Source organism: Mauremys reevesii, linkage group 7, assembly GCF_016161935.1.
Source record: "Mauremys reevesii isolate NIE-2019 linkage group 7, ASM1616193v1, whole genome shotgun sequence".
NCBI lineage: Eukaryota > Metazoa > Chordata > Testudines > Geoemydidae > Mauremys > Mauremys reevesii.
Genome location: NC_052629.1, coordinates 30435328 through 30455417, shown reverse-complemented (window position 1 = coordinate 30455417; position 20090 = coordinate 30435328). Strand labels below are relative to the sequence as shown.

General features: G+C 40.5%; 1 protein-coding gene across 2 annotated transcripts in view; it reads right to left on the bottom strand.

The window, feature by feature from the left end:
* Positions 1 to 20090, bottom strand: part of MARCHF5 (membrane associated ring-CH-type finger 5) — a 61019-nt gene that overhangs the window by 18422 nt on the left and 22507 nt on the right. For both annotated transcript variants that reach the window (XM_039546395.1, XM_039546394.1), the window contains one exon: positions 15302 to 15504. In XM_039546395.1, the coding sequence (XP_039402329.1) occupies positions 15302 to 15504 (203 nt within the window). The remainder of the gene's footprint in view (positions 1 to 15301; positions 15505 to 20090) is intronic.

Genomic DNA, 20090 nt, shown 5'->3' with positions numbered 1-20090 from the left:
TCCCTGGCTGGGCTGGGGATTCAGACTTCACAGGTACTCCTGTGAAGTCCCGGGGCAGGCACATGGCCTGACACAAGTCCTTTGCCCAAGACCCCTTTCCCTTCCAGTGTCAGAGGCTTTCTTCTTTTCTCGCTTCTTCAGTACCAGCAAGGGGGAACAGCGCTGGGCAGAGCCTGGTGCTGGCAGTGTGCTCGGCACCGATGCCAAGGTGCTCGGCATGGGATCCGAGCGGGAGGGCTCTGATGCAGAACGAAGTGCAGCCTCTATGAGGAGGACCCTCAAGTGGATATCCCGCTCCTTTTGGGTTCTAGGGCAAAAGTTATTACAGATTCTGCACTTGTCCTTTCCACGGAACTCCCCCAAGCACTTCAGACAACTGTCCTGAGGGTCATTAATAGCCATCGGCCTGTTACATGATGAGCGTGGTTTGAAGCTGGGAGAGTGAGGCTTGCCCCGTTCTGGGGCAAAGTCCCAGCCGGGCCTCCAACTACCAAACTACCTAACACTTAACTTAAAGGCTAATTAAGTACCTAAACTATATACAAAGACGACAAACAATGGGCTGTTGAAGAACCACTAACGCTCTTGCGATTGCAAGACAAGTTGCTTCGACCAACTGTCATGGGCGGTAAGAAGGAACTGAGAGGATATAGGGTCGGCGGCGCCTCTATACCAGCACATGGGCGCAGCCCTCAAGGGGGCACCACAGCTGACCCTACAGATACCGCTAAGGCAAAAATCTCCAATGACTGTGCACATGGGCGCGCACACACCTAGAATGGAATTTACATGAGAGCACTCAAAGAAGAAATTCTGGATCCTGAACATATAAATTTTAGATCTAATATGCTGCATGGGACACCAGGCCTTGACTATGGATTCCCGTACTGTGACACTTTAGAATTGAAAGGATGTCCTTATTCAACATGGTGCACAGATACTCAAATATATCTTTAAATAAATAAATAAATAAAAATAAAAAACAAACACACACACACACACACACACACTAGAGAGAGCAAGCCAGTGCTGCATCAGACCGTGAGTACCAGGCCTGGAGTTTGAACAATGCAGACAGCCTGGAGAAGGCCCCAGGAGTCCCAGCAGGGAAAGAAGAAGGAGATCCACCAGGGCAGCAAACAGCTGCTGCAGACTCTGGTGGACCTACAAGTTTAACAATCCCAAGCTCACCTCTTTCTGCAGTCCATGGAGAACTCCATTGCAGCACCTCCCTAGTCTCCCTCCTCATTCCACATGGCCTCAGGGGCTACTGCACTATCCCCACCATGCCATCCCAGGGGACATGAAAGAACCACAGCTTCACATACAATGACTTGTGAAAGGTTGGTGTATGTGTAGCTACAATGGATATGAATGTTCTTTCCCCTTCATAAGTTCTGTTGTATTAATGTATTAAGTTTAATCTATTTGCTTAAAAACTTCATGGATTTTTCTCTTCATTGATTTTGTTACACATTAAAATTCTATTGCTTTGAACATAATTCCTCTTTATTAGTTCAAAATATACGCTGCCGAGTGCCCTAGCCGTTCTGAAAGCAACCAATTACTTGTTACTGTACAGTGTGGCAAGTCGTAGGATCAGTGACAAGCAAAATTAATAGATGCATTGACAGGGTTATAGTTATACATGTACACCAAGCAATCCCTAATAGGCCACAAAACAGCAGGGCCAGGTAAAGCAGAGTACACCACAATGAATTACAGTGGCTCACTGCTGAAGGGCTCTTTCAAAGCCTCCCTGAGTCATATAGCTCCGCATTGAGCTCTCTTAATAACCCAGACAGCCGCTCCACCTCGGTGAAAACTTTTCCCCTTTTGCTTCATAAATATTATGCAGGACACAGCAATCAGCTATAGCCATTGGGATATTTTTGTCACCGAGATCCAATTTTGTGGACAAACAATGCTAGTGACCCCTCAATCCACCAAAAGCACATTCAACTGTCATTCTGCACCTGCTGAGGTGATAGTTGAACCTCGGTGCTGTCATGAGCCTGAACCAGGGGAGCAAGGGATAGGCTGGGTCCCCCAAGATCATTATTAGAATTTCAACATTCCCAATGGAAATCCAGTCAGGAAAGAAAGTCCCTGCTTGTAGTTTTCTGAAAATCCTATGTTCTTAAAGATGTGAGCATCATGCACCTTCCCTGATCAGCCCACATTGATGCCTGTGAAGCGTCCCCAGGGGCCCACTAATGCTTGCATAACCAGATAAAAGTAGCCTTTTCTGTTGATTTACTCTGTGGCAAGCTGGTCTGGTGCCAAAATAGAGACATGCATGCCGTCTATTGCTCCACCACAGTTCAGGATCCCCACTGCTGTACATCCATCCACTATATCCTGCACATTGCCAGGACATAATTGCCTTCTGCTATGTAGGACTGTAACGGCCCTGCACACTTGCATTACAATGACCCACATAACGGATTTTCCAACTCCAAAATAACTTCCAACTGATTGGCAGCAAAATTGCATTGCAAGTTTCCACAGTGCAATTGCCAATTGCTTCTCCACTATCAGTGTAGCTCTCATTCTGGTGTCCCTGTGCTGGATGGCTGGGGTGAGCCTGGCACACAGATCCAGGAATGTGTGCTTGTGCATCCAAAAGTTCTGCAGTCACTGTTCTTCATTCCAAGCCTGAATTACGGTGCGATCCCACCAGTCAGTGCTTGTTTCTCAGACCCAGAAGCAGCACTCCACTATCTGAGCTGCTCCGTGAACACCACCAACCACCTCCAAAAAGTTGTGTTCCACTGATTTGGTTCTTCTTGCAACTCTGCAAATACCAGAGGATTGTATGTCCTGTACTTGCAACATTCATGACAACAGTTCAAAGCTATGCAGGCTACATGATGCTGTCAGAGATGGTGACTAGTAAGGAGGGCCGTACACATTTGTATGATTTTGAAAAAGACATGAAAATTATAGGATATAGATCAGTAATTCTCAGCCTGGAGTCCAGGACCCCCTAGGGGGCCTTGAGCAGGTTTGGTGGGGGGTGGGGCCTCCAAGCAGGGCTAGCCCAGTCACTCAGGACTGAAGCTGAAACCTGAGCAATGTAGCTTCGTGAGGGCCCCAGGCAATTGCCCTGCTTGCTACCCCCTATCATCAGCCTTGGCTTTTATATGCAGAAAACCAGTTATTGTGGCACAAGTGGGCCGTGGAGTTTTTTTTAATAGTATGTTGGGGGGGGGGGGTGGCTCAGAAAGAAAAAGGTTGAGAACCTTTGATATAGAAGACATTAAGGCATAGAGACAGTTGCCACTGAGAAGCTGACCTCTTGCTCCCAGCCACCCCAGCACAACTTGTTTCTGCTCCACCATGCATTGCCAAAACTTTGCCAAAAAACAGTGCACTGGACGGTGGCAGGTTGCACACTAGCAAATCTATCCATGGTGCACTGCACCGTGCATCAATACAAGCACTTCTGAGGAGCGTATGCACCACTGACAAAAGGAGGCAAGTATGCACACGCACAAGTGATATACTAACTGCAGCAGCTTTAAGCCAATTTATCTGCATCAACCAAAATTTGTAGTGTAGACATGGCCTAACATACCAGCAAAACTGTTAATTCTCAGCTGAATACAATGGGATAAACAGAAGCAACAGAGTTGAATATTGTTCTGAAAATCTTTAATATTGGTGATAATGTGAAGAATCTGGGCAAGCGGACCCACGCTTTAAAGCAGAACTAATATAAACTGGAATACTGTACTATGAAGTCATAACCCTGACCCTTTTTTTTAAATATAAGGGACAATGTCAGGTTAAAAAAAATGTATTAATAATCTAATGTACTGGTAACAAAAAAAAGTTTAAGCCTAAAACCTGTTTAACTTTTCACCATTTAGGGGTTTTGTTTTTGGGGGATTTTTTGCACTGCATACAGCTTAGACAATGAAAATAGATTAATCTAACTTTTTGGTTTTACTGGAGTAGCCAATACAGAAACATCTGGGTTCTAGATACTGCAGCAGAATTTTTAAATTAAAATAAAATGACTCAGTGCAAACATTTTACTACCATGTTTTGTCCAAAAGAATATACCAGTATATAAAATTTAATGTTTGGGCCTGAACTGCCTGACATATCTTATTTCAAAGGATTAAAAAAAAAAAAAGGCAACACAGACACCTCTCAATGGGAATTGGGCACCTAACCACCCTTTAGGCCTTTTAAACTCTCTCCTTCATTTACACTGTGATGTTTAAAATAATATCTAGAACAAATAAAGGACCAAGTCCTTCATCAAACACAGTGGGGTCAGGATTTGGTCCAAACATTGATACATAGCAAAAAGTTTCACAACATATAAACTACTTCAGTTTCTAAAACTGAAGAGACAAAAAGAACTAGCGGACTTATTAAAGAGAAAAAGGGTGTGATGGAAGAAGGAAAATACTGCTATGACAGCTCCATTTGTTGCTGTGTCCCTCACTTTGAGCGAGTCTCCTGAAGACTACCATCCCTTCCCTCTGGTTAATATGAACAATTTTCAGTGTAGGACTGAAACATTACCTTAAAATGTAAGATTTGTTGTTACACAAATGCTAAAACACAAAATCAGTATTTATCATGTTTAATAAAAAATGTCCTAAGATTCAAGAATCAGTGTTTTGTAGCTTGAAAGTTTGCAAAATAAAACCTTCATTTTCCTAGAAATGCAGCTTTTAAAAAACTGTATTAAGTTAATGCACTATATATCTTTTCAGACTTCTGTCACAATTGTAATATAATTTCAATAGATTAGTACACAAAAGGAAGGAAGCAATATTACAGTCTGCTTCTTAACATTGACTTAATACAGCTTTGAAACTTTACTATGCAGAAGAAAAACGCTGCTTTCCCTTTACATTTTAGTAGTTTACGTTTAACAGTACTGTACATGTGTGTGTTTGTGTCTCTCTCTCTGCTGGTGCCTGACTGCGTATTTCCGGTTTCAAATAAGGTGTGTGGTTGACTGGTCAGTTCGTAACTCTGAGGTTCCACTGTACGATCCGGTTCAGAATTCTTTTTAATACAATGGCTTTACTTGCCAACATGAGATCACAAGGTGGGGGCCAGGAGGGCACTGCACACCTAAGTTGCCCTGCTGCAACAATGAACCAATATGGCAGTACACCTCAGTAAGAGTGCCCTTACTGGGCAGTGCTGGTTCCTGCAACAGGTTCTTGAGTTGGTTGGCTGGAGAGAAGGTCAGCTGATATTATCATGAAATCCTGCTCTATTCTTCACTGCAAATGGCTGAGCCACATAAAGCCAAATTATTTTTAAAACCAACTTTATGACAATGCTCCTACAGCACCTTCTAATGAGGAACCAAAGTACTTCACATGTAATTATTTCAACCTCAGAATACACTTGTACAGTCAGACATAAAACTTGCTCAAGGTCACAATGATATCTATGTCAGAGCTGAGAAGAGAGCACAGATCTCCTGGTTCTCTCTCTTATGCTTTAAACAAGACCATCTTATGACTGTTAACTGTATTTTAAAAATTCTCGTTTGAGTAAACTGTGTATTAAAATGGTAAATTTTAATGTCCTTTGCTACATCTGTGCAGCAGTGTTGATTAATATACAGTGAATCATTCTAAATGTGCTTTAAAAATCAGCATTACAACATAGATAGAAAGTCGACTTCGGGGTTTTGAAGGAAGGTGTCTTAGGCGAATTCTTAACATACACTGGCCGCAGCGTATCACCAATGTTGAAGTGAGCCGATTAACGGGCATTAACAACATAGTGGATGAAGCCAAACAACGAAGATGGAGATGGTTGGGGCATGTGTTGAGAATGGGTGCTGATAGACACCCTCATATTGCCCTACGATGGACACCACAAGGAAGAAGGAGGAGAGGTAGACCATTGGGGACGTGGCGAAGGACCATTGAAGAGGAAATGAAAGGCATGGGAATGAAGTGGGATGAAATTTGCTGCCTCGCTCAAGAACGAAATGAATGGAGGAGAATGGTTGACGCCTTATGCTCCACTGGGAGAGAATAAGAGGAAGAAGAAGAAGAAGATTACAACATAACATGTCATGTTAAGCTTACTAGATGTTCATCTTTATTGAATGTTTAAGAATCTGTAGGTTGAGGATTTTAACGTGTACACATGCATAGTATTTACTTAAATGACAATTACTATAAGATTTAGTGAAATAAATATTTCTTATTTTGTTACTAAGTCACTTTGAAAACTTATGGCCTGATTTCTGTAGCAGCTGAATACCTAAACCTCTGACTGAGGTCACTGGGACCTGCACATGCTCAGCACCTCTGAAAAAAATCACACCTTTACAAGTTTAAAGTTGGTTGCTAAATTGAGCCTTCTTTCTGTGCGTGCAACTATATTTGTGAAAAATGATGGCAATTACATTCCCACCTCACAATCGGGATTACTACATCCCCGTTCATCATAAATCAAAGCAAGCTTCAAGACTATTTGAGATTCTTCCTCCTGTCCCAAAACTTCCAAACCTTTCCCAGCAACAATAGGGAAAACTGAGGTAACAGAATGGGCATCCAGACTGCAGTAAATCTGCAAGGAAACTCTCAATGTTACCAGAGAAACCGCAGCTCAAAAGTGAAATATGATCTTTCTAAGAAAGTACTACAAAAGCAGTGTAGCCAACTCTTGCTATTGTTATGGAGTCTTGCAATAGTTGGTGTTTTCATAAAGACCCAGCTCTTAAGGGAAGTGATGACACAAGAATTCAGCTCTCCTTTTTTAAAAAAGGTTTCTAGCCCATACTGTTTTATTCAGATCTTATACCACAGTCATCATGGTAGTAGTATCTAGGTGGCTTCCAGTCGTACACTAAGCAATACAACTTACATCTGTTATGTGTGGTTTGTCCTTTCTTTCTCATTCTCTCCTAACGGGGTAGAATTGTGTGTGTACTATACTGTTTTGTTTGGTTGGGTTTTTGTTTTTTAAAGTACATGCTTCAATGTGTTTATATGAAAGATGGCAAGATCAAAGCAGCATGCTATCCACTCAGAGTGGCAGATGGTAAGATTTATGATTGGCTTTTGTTCCCGTGGAAGTCTTGGATTGGCTCTCAAAAGCTTGTCTAGCAGACTAATTTTGCTTGTGTGATACAAAGAGTCTGGGGAGCAGAGTTGTTAACCATGGTCTTCATCCTGGAACTTTAGGTGATCCTTCAGACATCCTGGGCTGCGCAATCTATGACTTGAAGGTAAGGACTGAGACCTTGAACATAACTCAGTATTCTATGGGAAGCCAATACGCAAAACAAAGGACAGGTCTGATATGCTCATGATATGCTGTGTAGCTGAACAGACACACTGGAACATTCAGTATTACTTGAAGTTTCCTGATTGCCGATGGCTTCATGCAAAGGTGTACTGATTTGCTGTATGGGAGGCGAGGAAGGTGTGTATAACTGAGGCCTGTTAATCATCTGCCTGGAAAGGATAGAGTTTCCTTACCAAAAAGAGATGATAGAAAGCATTACTTGCAGATGCTACGAGCTAACTTAGCATCAGCAAGGAATCCAGGAACACTCCTAAACCTAAGGAATGAATTGACAAATTGTAGGTTTGCATCTTCACCCAACGGAGAATGCACTGTGCCTGCAAATTAAAGAGCTTTCCTCTGTCTCCAAACATAACCTCTCCCTTCATTGGACTGAAAAACCACGAGTTGATCTCATCCAAGCACTGGGCCATCTTGGTGGTAGTAATTTATATATGGTGAAGAAGATATATGACACTTCCATATTGCTGACAATGTAGTCCAAGGTAATGGAGAAAAGCCTGAATATATGAACAGTGTGCACCTTATAGGCTCAGTAACCTGAATGCAAATAAAAATAATCCAATGTTTTAAAATCATGATTTTTGAAAGCTTGGGGTTGGCAGTGCAGCAAATGGTTAATAGTACTTTACAATACCTGGGTTGCAAGAAAAGTGACAAAATACCCTAGTTTTCCTTTCATTCTAATGTGAATGAGAAGAACACAGATTGTTTTCAACCTTACGTAAAAGTAAAGTGAATTTAAGATTTTAAAATTGTAAGAAAGAAACCAAATGTTTTGTCGGTATTAAAATATTAGATTATAACTCATTGTACTGCACGCAGCACTTGAAAAAAAATATTTTCCATGGCTGATGGTAATATAATCATGTATTTTAGCTGTGCATGTTTATGTTCAATATTTGTGCCACTAACAGAATGACTGGTAGCAAGGAAATGAAGTGTCTAGTGAGACCTTACAGATTCATTGTTAGTGTCTGATAGCTATGCTCAACTGCATGCATTTAATTTATATTTGGATATATAAATGGAGTATACAGAAGGTCCAAATAATGGGAAACCGACTTCAAACATGTGACGGTATAAAAGGAGGAGAAATAGCAAAACAAACTACACAACAGATGGAGTTAAAATGGATTACTGAAGAGGTCAGTCCTCTGAGGTGGGGTCCAGAGGAGAATGAAAAGTTACCTTTACGGTATCCATGTTCTTCAACAAGTGATCCTCTTCTAAATTTTATTTTTCACAAATTTATATTACTTTTCTTTTAAACCCTTTCACTGACGTGTTCATAAGTATTTGTTCTCCTGTGAAAACTGGCTCGGCATATCCTCATTTGTAGAATACATAAGCATCTGCGCTGAGCCTGGAACCATCAAGAAAAACAGTGACCAATACGGCTTGTGCAAATCCCTTCATGGAACCAAATGTACAGACCAGCAGCTATCAAGAAACATGTGGTCCCAATTGCCCTCTGTTTTTTCTTACCTGGCTAGCTGAGTGTCAAGTAGTGTGTTGCAATGCCTGCTGCTATCTTTTACGTACTAGGCTTGTTTTTATTTGTGAGCAACTAGGTCTGTTTCCACATACTCTAACAAACTTCCTGGTGCCACACACTATGTTCAGTTCTTTGCATGCCAAAGCTCTAGTTTATGCTTTGGTATTGTTCAATGGCTTATATAGCCTCTATTTCCCTTTTTCATTTGAAATGTCTGATTTCCGACAAGGAGGCATGTTTTTAAAACATGAGACAGTAGAAGGTATGTAACATACCCACACGTTCACTGCCTCGTGTGGCTGGGAAGGTCCCTCTCTCTCCAGTTTATAACTGTGTCTGTACATTTCCCCCCCCCAAAGCTGCAAAAGAACAAACTAAAATCTTTCCTATTGCAGGAGACTTGAAGGTTCAATCTGCAGGTCAGTCCACAGTACTTTTGAGTACAGCAGAGATCCTGGACAGTTGGGTTCCATTTCCATTGTGTGAAAGCTGGGGTTGACTACTCACTCAGTGCTGTAAGATGGTTTCTTGTTTACACTTGTGGCTTGCATAGGCTATGTGTAGCTGCATGCTGCAATGAAAGGCAGGCTGCATCTTTGCTGTGGTATGTAGCTACAAGTAACAATGAAAGGCTCCAGCAGCTCCCCACTACCTATCCCTGGTTCTAAGAAGACAGTGTTGTTTAGTGGTTAAATTATATGAGGTGACCAAAACACATACTGAGCACAATCTGGGAGGCAGTATGACTAAGTGGATCAGACTTGGGTCTGGCATAATAGAGACACTAAGATACGATGGAAGCTACCCCTACGCTCAAACAAATCTCTAAAATCTCATCTTTAAAAATCTAAAATGGCAGAGAAGAATGTCCATTCATAATGTAGTCGTCTCATCCAAATTTTTGTTCACTTTGAAAGTCTACATTATATATAAATGGATTGCATAAAACAAGCATCCATTGTCACTTGCATGCAGAAATATTTGTGGATTCCACTTCATTTTGAAACTAATTTTTATTACCAATCATAATTTTGAGAAAAAGAATAGTTAGCTTTCATACTTAATGTTTTAGCAAATGCTTTTTGGAACAATATTTTCCAGTAGCATGGGGGAGTTGAGTTCTTGATGTGCAGAAGTTTTAACTGTGGCACATGGGGAAGATCTGTCGGTTGCCTGTCCCTCCCTCAGACAACCCTGATGCCTCTTGGAGATCACCACCAGCAATACCTCCAAAAAGATACTTACTGCTGCATAAGAAAGTGCTGCTGGTGAGATCCTTTGAAGACTGGTTCTCTTCTAACTCTGACATGATGTGACCTTGACTGCCTTCTAGGGCTGTCAGTAATAAGGACTATAGTGGTGAGAACAACAGTCTGATAGTTAGGATCCTGGTCTGAGGTTTGGGAGATTTGTGTTCAATTCCCCGCTCTGCCACAGACTTCCCATGTGACATTGTGCAAGTCAGTTACACTCTCTCTGCCTCAGCACCCCATCTGTAAAATGGGAATAGGGGATGTTCTGAGGATAAACACATTAGATTGAGGTACTCAGATACTGAGATGATGGGGGCCATACAAGTCCCTTAGACTGATTTTTTCAGCAGCCAGCTGTGGGTTTTACAAATGAAATAGATAAAAAAAATCAGGAAAGAATGCAAGATAAAATTTAATTAGATAGGAAAAAGCACACTTGGACAATGCTCTAGAGTTTTGATTCCCCCTTGCTAAGATAAAATGTAGATGCAGTCCTAATCACTATTTCATTATCCCATAAAAGATAGTCAATATTTTAAACTTGCTTCAAACATCAAAAGCAGTTTATTCAAAAACCTAACGCAAAATGCTAGCATATAGTGTCATTCTTTATCAGAATGCTGTTGACTTGCGTCAACCTGAGGCTCCTTTTTATCCAGAGAAAAAGATCCTTCTTCCCCATTCTTGGAGCCAAATGATTCTTCTCATATGAAGAATTTTGTATTAACAGGGTATTTGTACAATTGAATTCAATTTAGCACACTGCTCAGTCTTCCTTCTTAGGTACAACCTTTATCAGACAACTCTCCACATACCAGATCCATCTTCCTTATTAAAGACATATATTATGGCAACATACAATTGCCCAAACATAACTGGGACCCTATTGTACTGGGCATTGTATAAACAGATAAGACAGAACCCTGCTCTAAAGAGCTTACAGTATAAGACACTCCCAATTTTTGTACTGGACCAAGGTGACAAGTGGCACTTTAAAAATGGAGCTGCAAGTCTTTAAAAATTTGCCTTCAATATAGCAGTGAACTATGATCCTCACCTCTGTGCAGAATAGCTGCCCTTATAAATTTTAATGTAGATGGTTAGCATAATGGGCCAAACATGTAACCACACAATTTTACTTTGTATATTCCTCCCTCCTTCCCTTCCTAATATCTTTCCCTGGATCCTTCTTTGTCATACTCACACTTGTTTTAAGCTTCTTGGGGCAGGAACTATATTTTTTTCAGTAACGCACTATTTATTACCTCTGATGCTACATAAATAACTAAAATAATGAATCTCCCAAAAGCCAGCTAAAGAGAAATATTCAACATACAGATATAAAGGTTAAGGAAAAAGCTTAAAACTAGATGTGCTGCATCAGGATGATGCTCTATGTCTGGCTACTAGGAGAATTCAGGGAATCTTAAAATTTGTAATATGCCTGTAATAAAACTACTCTTACCTGCTGCATGCAGAACTCAGGCATGTAACAAAATGTCCAAATGATTCTACATTACTTTAGTGACCACAGTCATGGTTCTGAAAGAGTTGGTACATGCCCATATATCATACCAACATTTCTCTGAAGCTACTATTTTGAATCTTAGCGTTCATTTATCAGTATTGCCAAACTCAAGAGATCAAACATCAAGAGTCAGTTCCCTGAAAGTAATGAGATTTTTTTTTTTAATTTGAGTTGATTTTTTTTTTTTATCGTGTCTTGACTAATTCCCTTGGATGCCTCTGCCAGTGTGTACATGTGATTGATTTCAGGTGGAAAAAAGTCAACCTTTAATGCACACAAATGTGCACTTCTCCCTGGATGCTCCACTTCCTCTCTCCTCCTTCAGACGGGGCACTACCATCCATTTCCTACTGTCTTGACTCTCTCGTTTCCCACCTTTCCTCCATATTCTCCTCATGCAGGACGACTACAAAATGGAACTGGAAAATGAACAATGAACATCCAAGAAGCACAAAGTACTCTATGTATCAAGTTTTCTAATTATTTTTCAATAAATCTTTGTGTGAGCCTCAAAGATCTTTACATGGAAGAATGTCTTTACAATAGCAACCACCTTTGGTAATTGCAAAAACCCTAACCCAAGCAGAGCTTTCTGTAACCCTATTATATTCTATATAGGTTCTTACACCACACATCGCCATAATATCTGAGTGCCCTCCAGTACTGCATTGAGCAACATGGCTACACATCTGTCATGTGGTATTTGTTTTCTCATCCTCGCCCGGGGGACAAGCATGTGCAGTTAGGTGTCTTAGTAGGGTTTGGTTTTTGTGGTTTTTTTTTAAACAAACTATACCTGTTTCTAGGTGTTTGTTAAAGAAGACAATGTTACAGAAATGTGCTTTGCACTTGGAGTGGAAAATAGTGAGAGTAGTGATGGTCTTCAGTTCTTGGGGGAGTTCGTTTCATAGTCTCAAACCATTCCTGGATAAAGTTCTGTTTCCCTATTAGACAAGCTTTAATCTTATCGATGAGAGTTCCATTGTGCCACAGGAGCGTAGTTATCCACCACTATCTTCATCCTGAAGCTTGAGGCTGTCTCTTAGATATCCTGAGAGCAAATGCTATGGAGTGCTTTAACAGTAAGGCCTGAGACCTTTAACTTGATTCGAAATCCTATGAGAAGCCAATGGAGGTCAGGTTTGATGTGCTCACAGTAGCCTGTGTTCTGAGAAGATGCGCCGCAGTGTTCTGTACTAGCTGGAGTTTCCAAAGTGCTGAAGACTTCATTCCCAGGTATTGGATTGTGTAATCCATCTGAGACATGCAGTAATGATTTATAATCCTTAATTCTTTAAAAATCATTTCTCATATTCAAAGCACTTCAAAAATAGGTCAGTCTACTTTTTTGCTGACATATGTACTGTCAGCTACATATGTGATCCTACTGCAATACAATTTAGTTTTTTTTAAATATCTCAAGTATCCAAATAGCTAAAAATAATGTGTACTTTAATTATCCTTCCCTTACATTATCCTGAGGCTTCTTCCTCTGCCCAGGACTGCAGCTGCAGGACTTTCCCAACTCCTCCGGAATGAGCAGCTGGTGGGTTCTGGGCAGAGGAGAACTCCAGTGGGAGGCAGGGAAGCGTTGCTGTTGGTTCTGGTATCCTGGACCCAGCAGCAACTTCTCCGACTCCACCCTTCCCTTGACTCCCACTGCCCCAGGACCTTCTCTCTCCGCTACTACTGAGATAGGGCTAATCCCTGCATGAATGGATTAGCCCTAAGTGGCAAGGTCAAATCCAAGTTCTCAGCTACACAGGGTATATCTACACTGCAAATAAAAGAACTTCAACGCAGGGTCTCAGAACCCAGGTCAACTGATTCAGGCTTGCAGACCTAAAAATATCAGTGTAGTTGTTCACCAGGTTTCAGAGCCCAGGCTCCAGAGCAAGCCCAAAACATCTACACTGCTATTTTTAGCCTCACTGCCAGAGACTCACGAGTCCAAGTCAGTTGACCCAGGCGCTGACACTTTGTGCTGTGGGATTTTCTTGGCAGTGTAGAATCCCACAGGCTCCGGTACAGAGCTCTGCCCATGCATCCAGACCTAAGAATCATGGGGAACGGATTTGCCTCTCATATCTTCGCAATAAATTCCCTTGCAAGCACCAAAATACTGGGATTCATGATTAATTCACAAGTGTTAGCAATACTGATTTTTAAACAGCCAGTTGGTGGCTCCTACCCTGCACTGGGCTCAGCTGCTAGTCCTGGCTGGGCAGGACTGGACTTTCTCTTCCCCTGCACAGTATCTGGGGCCACGTCACACCCACCCCCAGATTTCTCCCCCAGCTGTAGGAAGCTCTGCAAACTCCCACCCCGCCCTCACACTTCCTGCACCCATGGCTCCTCAGCTGCAGAGGGAGTGATCTCTGTACAGGGAGCTGCTCCCCCATCCACCCAACCCTTGTGCATCCAGACCCCCTCATATCCAGACCCTCCTGTGGAGCCTCAACCCCCCTTCACCCAGAACCCCACCACAAGCCTCACTCTCCCTGCACCTGCACCATCCAAACAAGCTACCCACACCCGGATCCCCACCCTACCGAGCCCCAACCAGCTGTACTTGGATCCTCACCCCAGTGAGTCCCACACCCCTAGCACCTGGACCCCTCACACCCAGACTCTCCTGTTAAGCCCCAACCACCTTCACCTGATCCCCCTGCAGAGTCCCATTACTGTTGCACCCAGAACCCCCCCAACAAGCCCCCAATGCATCAAGATTCCCCCCTCACCCAGATCCCCCACTGAGCCCCCCACACCCAGATTGCCCCACACAGACCCCTCTCAACCCACTCCTGGACCCCCCACACTAAGCCCCTCCACACTTGGATCCTGCCTTGCTGAGCCTGCCTGCCCACACCTGGTGCACCTGGCATGGAGGGGCAGAGCACTGGGGTGTTTCTGGGGCAGGCCCAGTTCTTGCTCTGTGTCAGGGTTGGGTGCAGCCTCACCACTGAGTCCGTGTCCTGGGGGGGGAACAGCAGTGATCTCTCACTTCTGTGCAGCCAGTGGCCTGTGCTTCCCAACACCATGCTGGAGCTTCCACGTTCTTTTGACAAATTAAAATTCTGCACAATTCTGTAAATTTTAAATATTGTGTGAAGAATTTTTAATTTTTTGACACAGAATTTTTAGGTGCAGAATGCTCTCGGGAGTAATTTTGGCAACTCACGTGGATGGAGCTTGGAACAGTATCTCCTCCCCTTTTCTTTTTTTGACTAATCATAACACAACTACAATACTATCGTCTCTTGGGTACGGAACAGTACTCACAGTGTCCTATACAAATTAAATATAAAAATACTTTCAGGTAATATTAGGGACATTGTTACAAATCTGCAGGCAGGCTCCCTTCTCTGCCCCTCAGCTGACTAAAAACAGTCTCCTCTACAGGCTGGCAAAGAATTCTGGGGTATGCTTATAGTGAGCAATTGGTCTCTGCTCATCTACAGGGCAGAAGCTGTCTAAAGTTTTCATGATGCAGTGAACTGAACCAAGACAGATGCATTACTTGCAAATTTCTGCATCAGTTTTCCAAAGAGCACCAACAACTTAAATGATGAATTAGCAAGTCCTGATCTATTTCACAACACAGAAGTTTACATGCCAAACAGAAGTTAGATACTGGAAGTTTTGTATAAAATAAGTAGAGTATAAATACTGAAACAATTACACTGTATTTGAATTTAACTGCACATCGCTTACCTAGCTTTGGAAATACTATTAAGTATTCTGCATTGCACTGAGGACATGCAACTCGAGCTGTACTGTTTCCTCTTTGTTTTTCATCCACCCAACGCTGTAGACAAGTCTGGTGAACCCATTTTGTAGAGCCTCTACACCTGCAAGGTCTCACCCACTCCGCTGTTCGATCATCTTCATCGGTGGCAAAACACACCCAGCAACTTCTGTAATTAAACAAACACATATCAGACAAAAGTACCAATGTATATAAGCACTTACATGTAAAAAATATTATCTATAAAGCAGTTTAAAACAAACAAACCAACCCTTGAACCTGGAGAGGGCAATTACACTTGTCACTCCTTGTATCACCAAGAACACCACTACTTCCTTTGCAGAGCAAACTTTTCCTATTAATAATGCAATAATGTTTCTTGTCAGCAAAATATTAATTTTAAAATATTTTGGAATACTTAAGCACTATTAATTCAGTTTGATAATTGAGCAATTAGTCAATGTCAAAGTTGTAGATTCAAAATCTGAATCATTTGATAGATATTTGCAAAGTACACGTTCTTAATCCATGCCTCTACCCACCTCAGAACCACTGCAAAACACATGCTTTGCTGTCTGCTTTAATCAAAAACAGACAGCTATGCCAAAAGTACAGTCCTTGCAAAACAAACTCAAAACCACTGTGTGTTTGTGATGAAGACTAACACAAAGTGTAATGCATCATATTGGTATTAAACATCCAACAAGGAGAATGGTTGAGACATTTTAGTATGACAATATCCCACTTGTCTATCACCAAAATGTTACAGAAGCACCAAAAGACACTTTAGTTACAAAAATAACCACAATGCTGTAAGTGTTATCTGGATATAGTATCAATACTTGGAACTTATAGAGGACTTCTCATCAAAGAATCTCAAATTATTTTACAAAGGGTGGGTTATTTACAGTTAGGCAAAATTAAGGCATGGACAAGTTATGAGATCTGTAAAGGAAGGAAGAGAACAAGTTCCAGCCCCCGTTCTAACCACTAATGCACTTTGTCTCTAGGCATCTGGGATATAGTTTTCAAAATAATATGAAAAATGGTTCTGGCTTAAAGTGTTTATAAAACTTCAAAATTAACAACTCCATGATTTGTTTCACACTGAACCAACTTTTGCTGCCTGATTTCATATATTAATTAATTTTAAAGGTAGAGTCTACAAATATTTCAGATTCCATGAGTAATTACCTGCTTGTTCACTATGTAGAAGTTTACTATTAAGAAATAATTGCAATAAGTCGCAAATCTTTCAGTGGCCTCATTAACATTATGCCCCCATCATCTCAATTTTAAGAAGCACTATCATTGTCTAATTTGAGATATCCATGGTGTTCTCAAAACTTAAGCTCCAAAATTAGATTTTGAAAAAGAAATTTTGTTAAATGCTTACTATTGAACATGAGTGTTTTCAGGAAATGTTTTACTGCATATTGTTTAATTTAAACATCCTTCTGCTATGTTGGGCACTCAATATTTGAGTGCCCAAGAACCAGAAAGGAAAAAATAATTAGTTTATATTGTCTAAACAGCTGAATGACATACCAAAGGTAAACACTAGTTAATGAGCAATGAAAGATGAGTTAATTTTAACAAGTTATTAAAACGGTTCTAATAAAGTATAATTAACTAGTGTCCCTTTAAACTGTTTAAAACACATTAATTTTATTCAGCTGTTTACTCACTTTTAATGTAACTACATTTTTATTGATATAATTACTTGCTCTGTGTGCTGAATGGCAGGGATTTTGTAGGAAAAAACCCAGTCTTGATTACATAATTAAAGATTAATGCATATGCACAAGGGGTCTGAATTAAGGTTGCATAAGTAACCTTATTTCTGGCATTTCCTAGCTTTTGAGTGCTTGCCTTTGCAACCTTAATGTTATTAACTAAGTTTTCAGTGTTTAAGCTAAAAAAATAAAATAAATTTCATCATGTGGTACCATACTAACCCCTAATATGGGTCCTGGGCAAGGCTGAGATCTTTATCCACAGTAAAGTCCTCTACTATTTGAATAAACAGCTGCAGTAAAAGTCTTCTTATGTGTACAACTGCCACTAGAGGGGAATGGAGACACTCTGCCCATGAGATGCACAGCTATTTGCTAGACAGCAAAGGAACATTGACTCATGACTAATGGGTTCAATTCTAGGTTTTAGGTTATTATGGACTCTGTTCCTGTACAACCCTCCCCTTCCAGCTCCTGCCTCTTTTTCCTATCTCCCTATTGTGCCATATTTATAAAGCTCGACCTCAAATGTTGGATTTTTCCTCCCTGATTATTTCTTTATACAGAAAAACTGCCTTCAACACAAAGTTTTGATAGAGACTTATGAATTCCACATTAATTTATTTAAATGTTTTAAGGCCTAAACACATAATTTCTCAACATTTTATATTAAACTCTGATTTCATTTTAAATAGGTTTAAAGAGAAAAGCATATAATTTAAACAAAATAAAAATCCAATTTCTCTTATTTTTTCAAAAACATCATTGCTTTTTAGATGCCCTGCTGTGCTGCCTGGGGAAGAGCCAGGGAAAGCATTGAGAGCAAAGGAGAAAGTCTCCCTGAGCTCAGTTTTGGTACCACAGCTGCCCTTGTTAGCTGGGAGGAGCAACTGCAGGGAAGAGCAATTGCAGGGAAACTCCTCCTCAGACCCCGAGGCCTGTGAGGTAGGAGCATGTGTCATTTTTATGGATTGTAGGAGCTGTGTGGTACTGAAGTATGCTCAGTACAGATGGAATCATAAACAAATTTAGCTACCAAACAACTCTCCACGCTGCACATATGAACTGAGATTTTTCAGAGACTCAGTCATAACCTGGACAAATTTTGAGGGGGTTTTTCTCCACCGAGATAGCAAAAAGTACGTCCCTGACGAAGGCAATCCTATGCTCCAAAGCACTTAGATGGATATAAGGCTTTTGGTTTTTAAATAAGCAAATATATAATTTTTCCTTAATCTTATTCTCAAATGGCTGAACCATTTTAGATTAAAAACTAGTCTGAGGCAGATATGCATAATAGGAAATTTCAGCTCAAACTGTTTAACTTTGGCAAAATTATAATTAACAAAAACCAGCATCTTTTAAGGGAAAATGTTGGGCTACCTTAACTATAGGTGTTGCTACCTGTGCCACCTATAATAAATTTCCTTCCACACTATTTTAAACATTTAGATTGTACTATTTGTATTTGCCAACTAAAACTTAACTTAAAAAGAACCATTCTCTACTAAATGAATGAATTATATTAATGTTTTATTGGTATGAGGAAAGAACTTGAGGTATTACACTTTTGCCTCCAAAATACAAAGCAAAGTACTGAAAATGTATAGTGCAAAAAAGAGATACTTTCAGTTCAATAAGAAAAACTATCATGTACATAAAGTAGTATTTTAAAACAGTGAATAAATGCTACTTCTATATTCCAACCAAACTAGAATTAAATCACTAGTGCAACTTAGCTATATCAGTCACTGCTGTCAGTTCTGCAGCTGAAGAGAATTCATTTATCAAATGTTCCACACAGCAATTACCCCAACATCATATGGGTATCATTGCTTAAAGCAAAAAAGAACAGATTTAGAATAGTCAGCAGTTCCTAAATGTGCAGCTATTTGTACTCTGAAGGGCCACAGATTATTTATCAATGTAGGAAATCAAAAATCAATGTACTAATGCAAGATAATTATAAGCAGATGCCAGCTTCCCGAAGTTTGGTCTCAAAGCAATTAAATAGGCAGATACTAAGTCACTTTTGCAGGTGAAATAACTTTAAAATATGTAAGTCTCTACTCTTCATTTCTTTATACTGCATTTACTTGGATCATACATTCAATATGTATTATAGATAGCATGCACGATACACCTTAACATAGTTTAATGCCACACCCAATTTGTCTGATCTTTGTATGTGATCCTGAACTGCTGGTTGAGCACCCAAGTAATAATGCCTGGTAAAGCCTTTAAAATGATAATTAACATCTGTGGCTTAGATCCAGATGTTTGGATAGATGGGGTTCATGTCACTGTCCTGTGTCTTTATCCAGATTAACCAATCCAACTTCTGAAAATTTTGCTCAGTTCATTCAATTTTCAAAAGAGAAAATTACAACCTACCATAGTCTGCTACTTCCAACTTAGCATACTAGGTCATATTGCTTTTTGGGTAGAATCAGAATTAGGAAGTCAGACTCCTGCAAGTAAATCAGAAAAACCTTTTTTGCATGGATTTAGAAATAAAAAATGGGTAAAATGATGACCCAACCAAAGCTTTAGGACAGGGTAATATTTTTTAAAAGATTCCCTTCTTTTGAGTTGTTTTCAGTTTATGCACATACTTGTATATGCAAATTAGGTATCTGCACACAGACATGGCTGGATGCATCTGCATGCACTGATTTGCCATACAACTTACAGTAATCGGGGCCTGATAAATGCCTCAAGAGGTGGTACCTTTAATTGCGGGCTAGAAGGCTTCAAGTTCAAATTTGACATACGGACTTGACTCGCACCCAATGCTGATTCTTTTTTTGCTGCAATAAGGTATATTGCTTTCCAAAGGTTATACCCAGCTCCCTTTGCTCGTCCTTAAATTAAAGGTTCTATAGTATTTTTCAAAACGCATACAAAATATGAAGGCTCTCCAGCTTAAGAATTTACCAGACCAAAAATGTAGTTAAGATGGAGTTAAGGCTAACAACATGTCAGTGATTTAGGATTAAGTACTGTTAAAACACTGTGG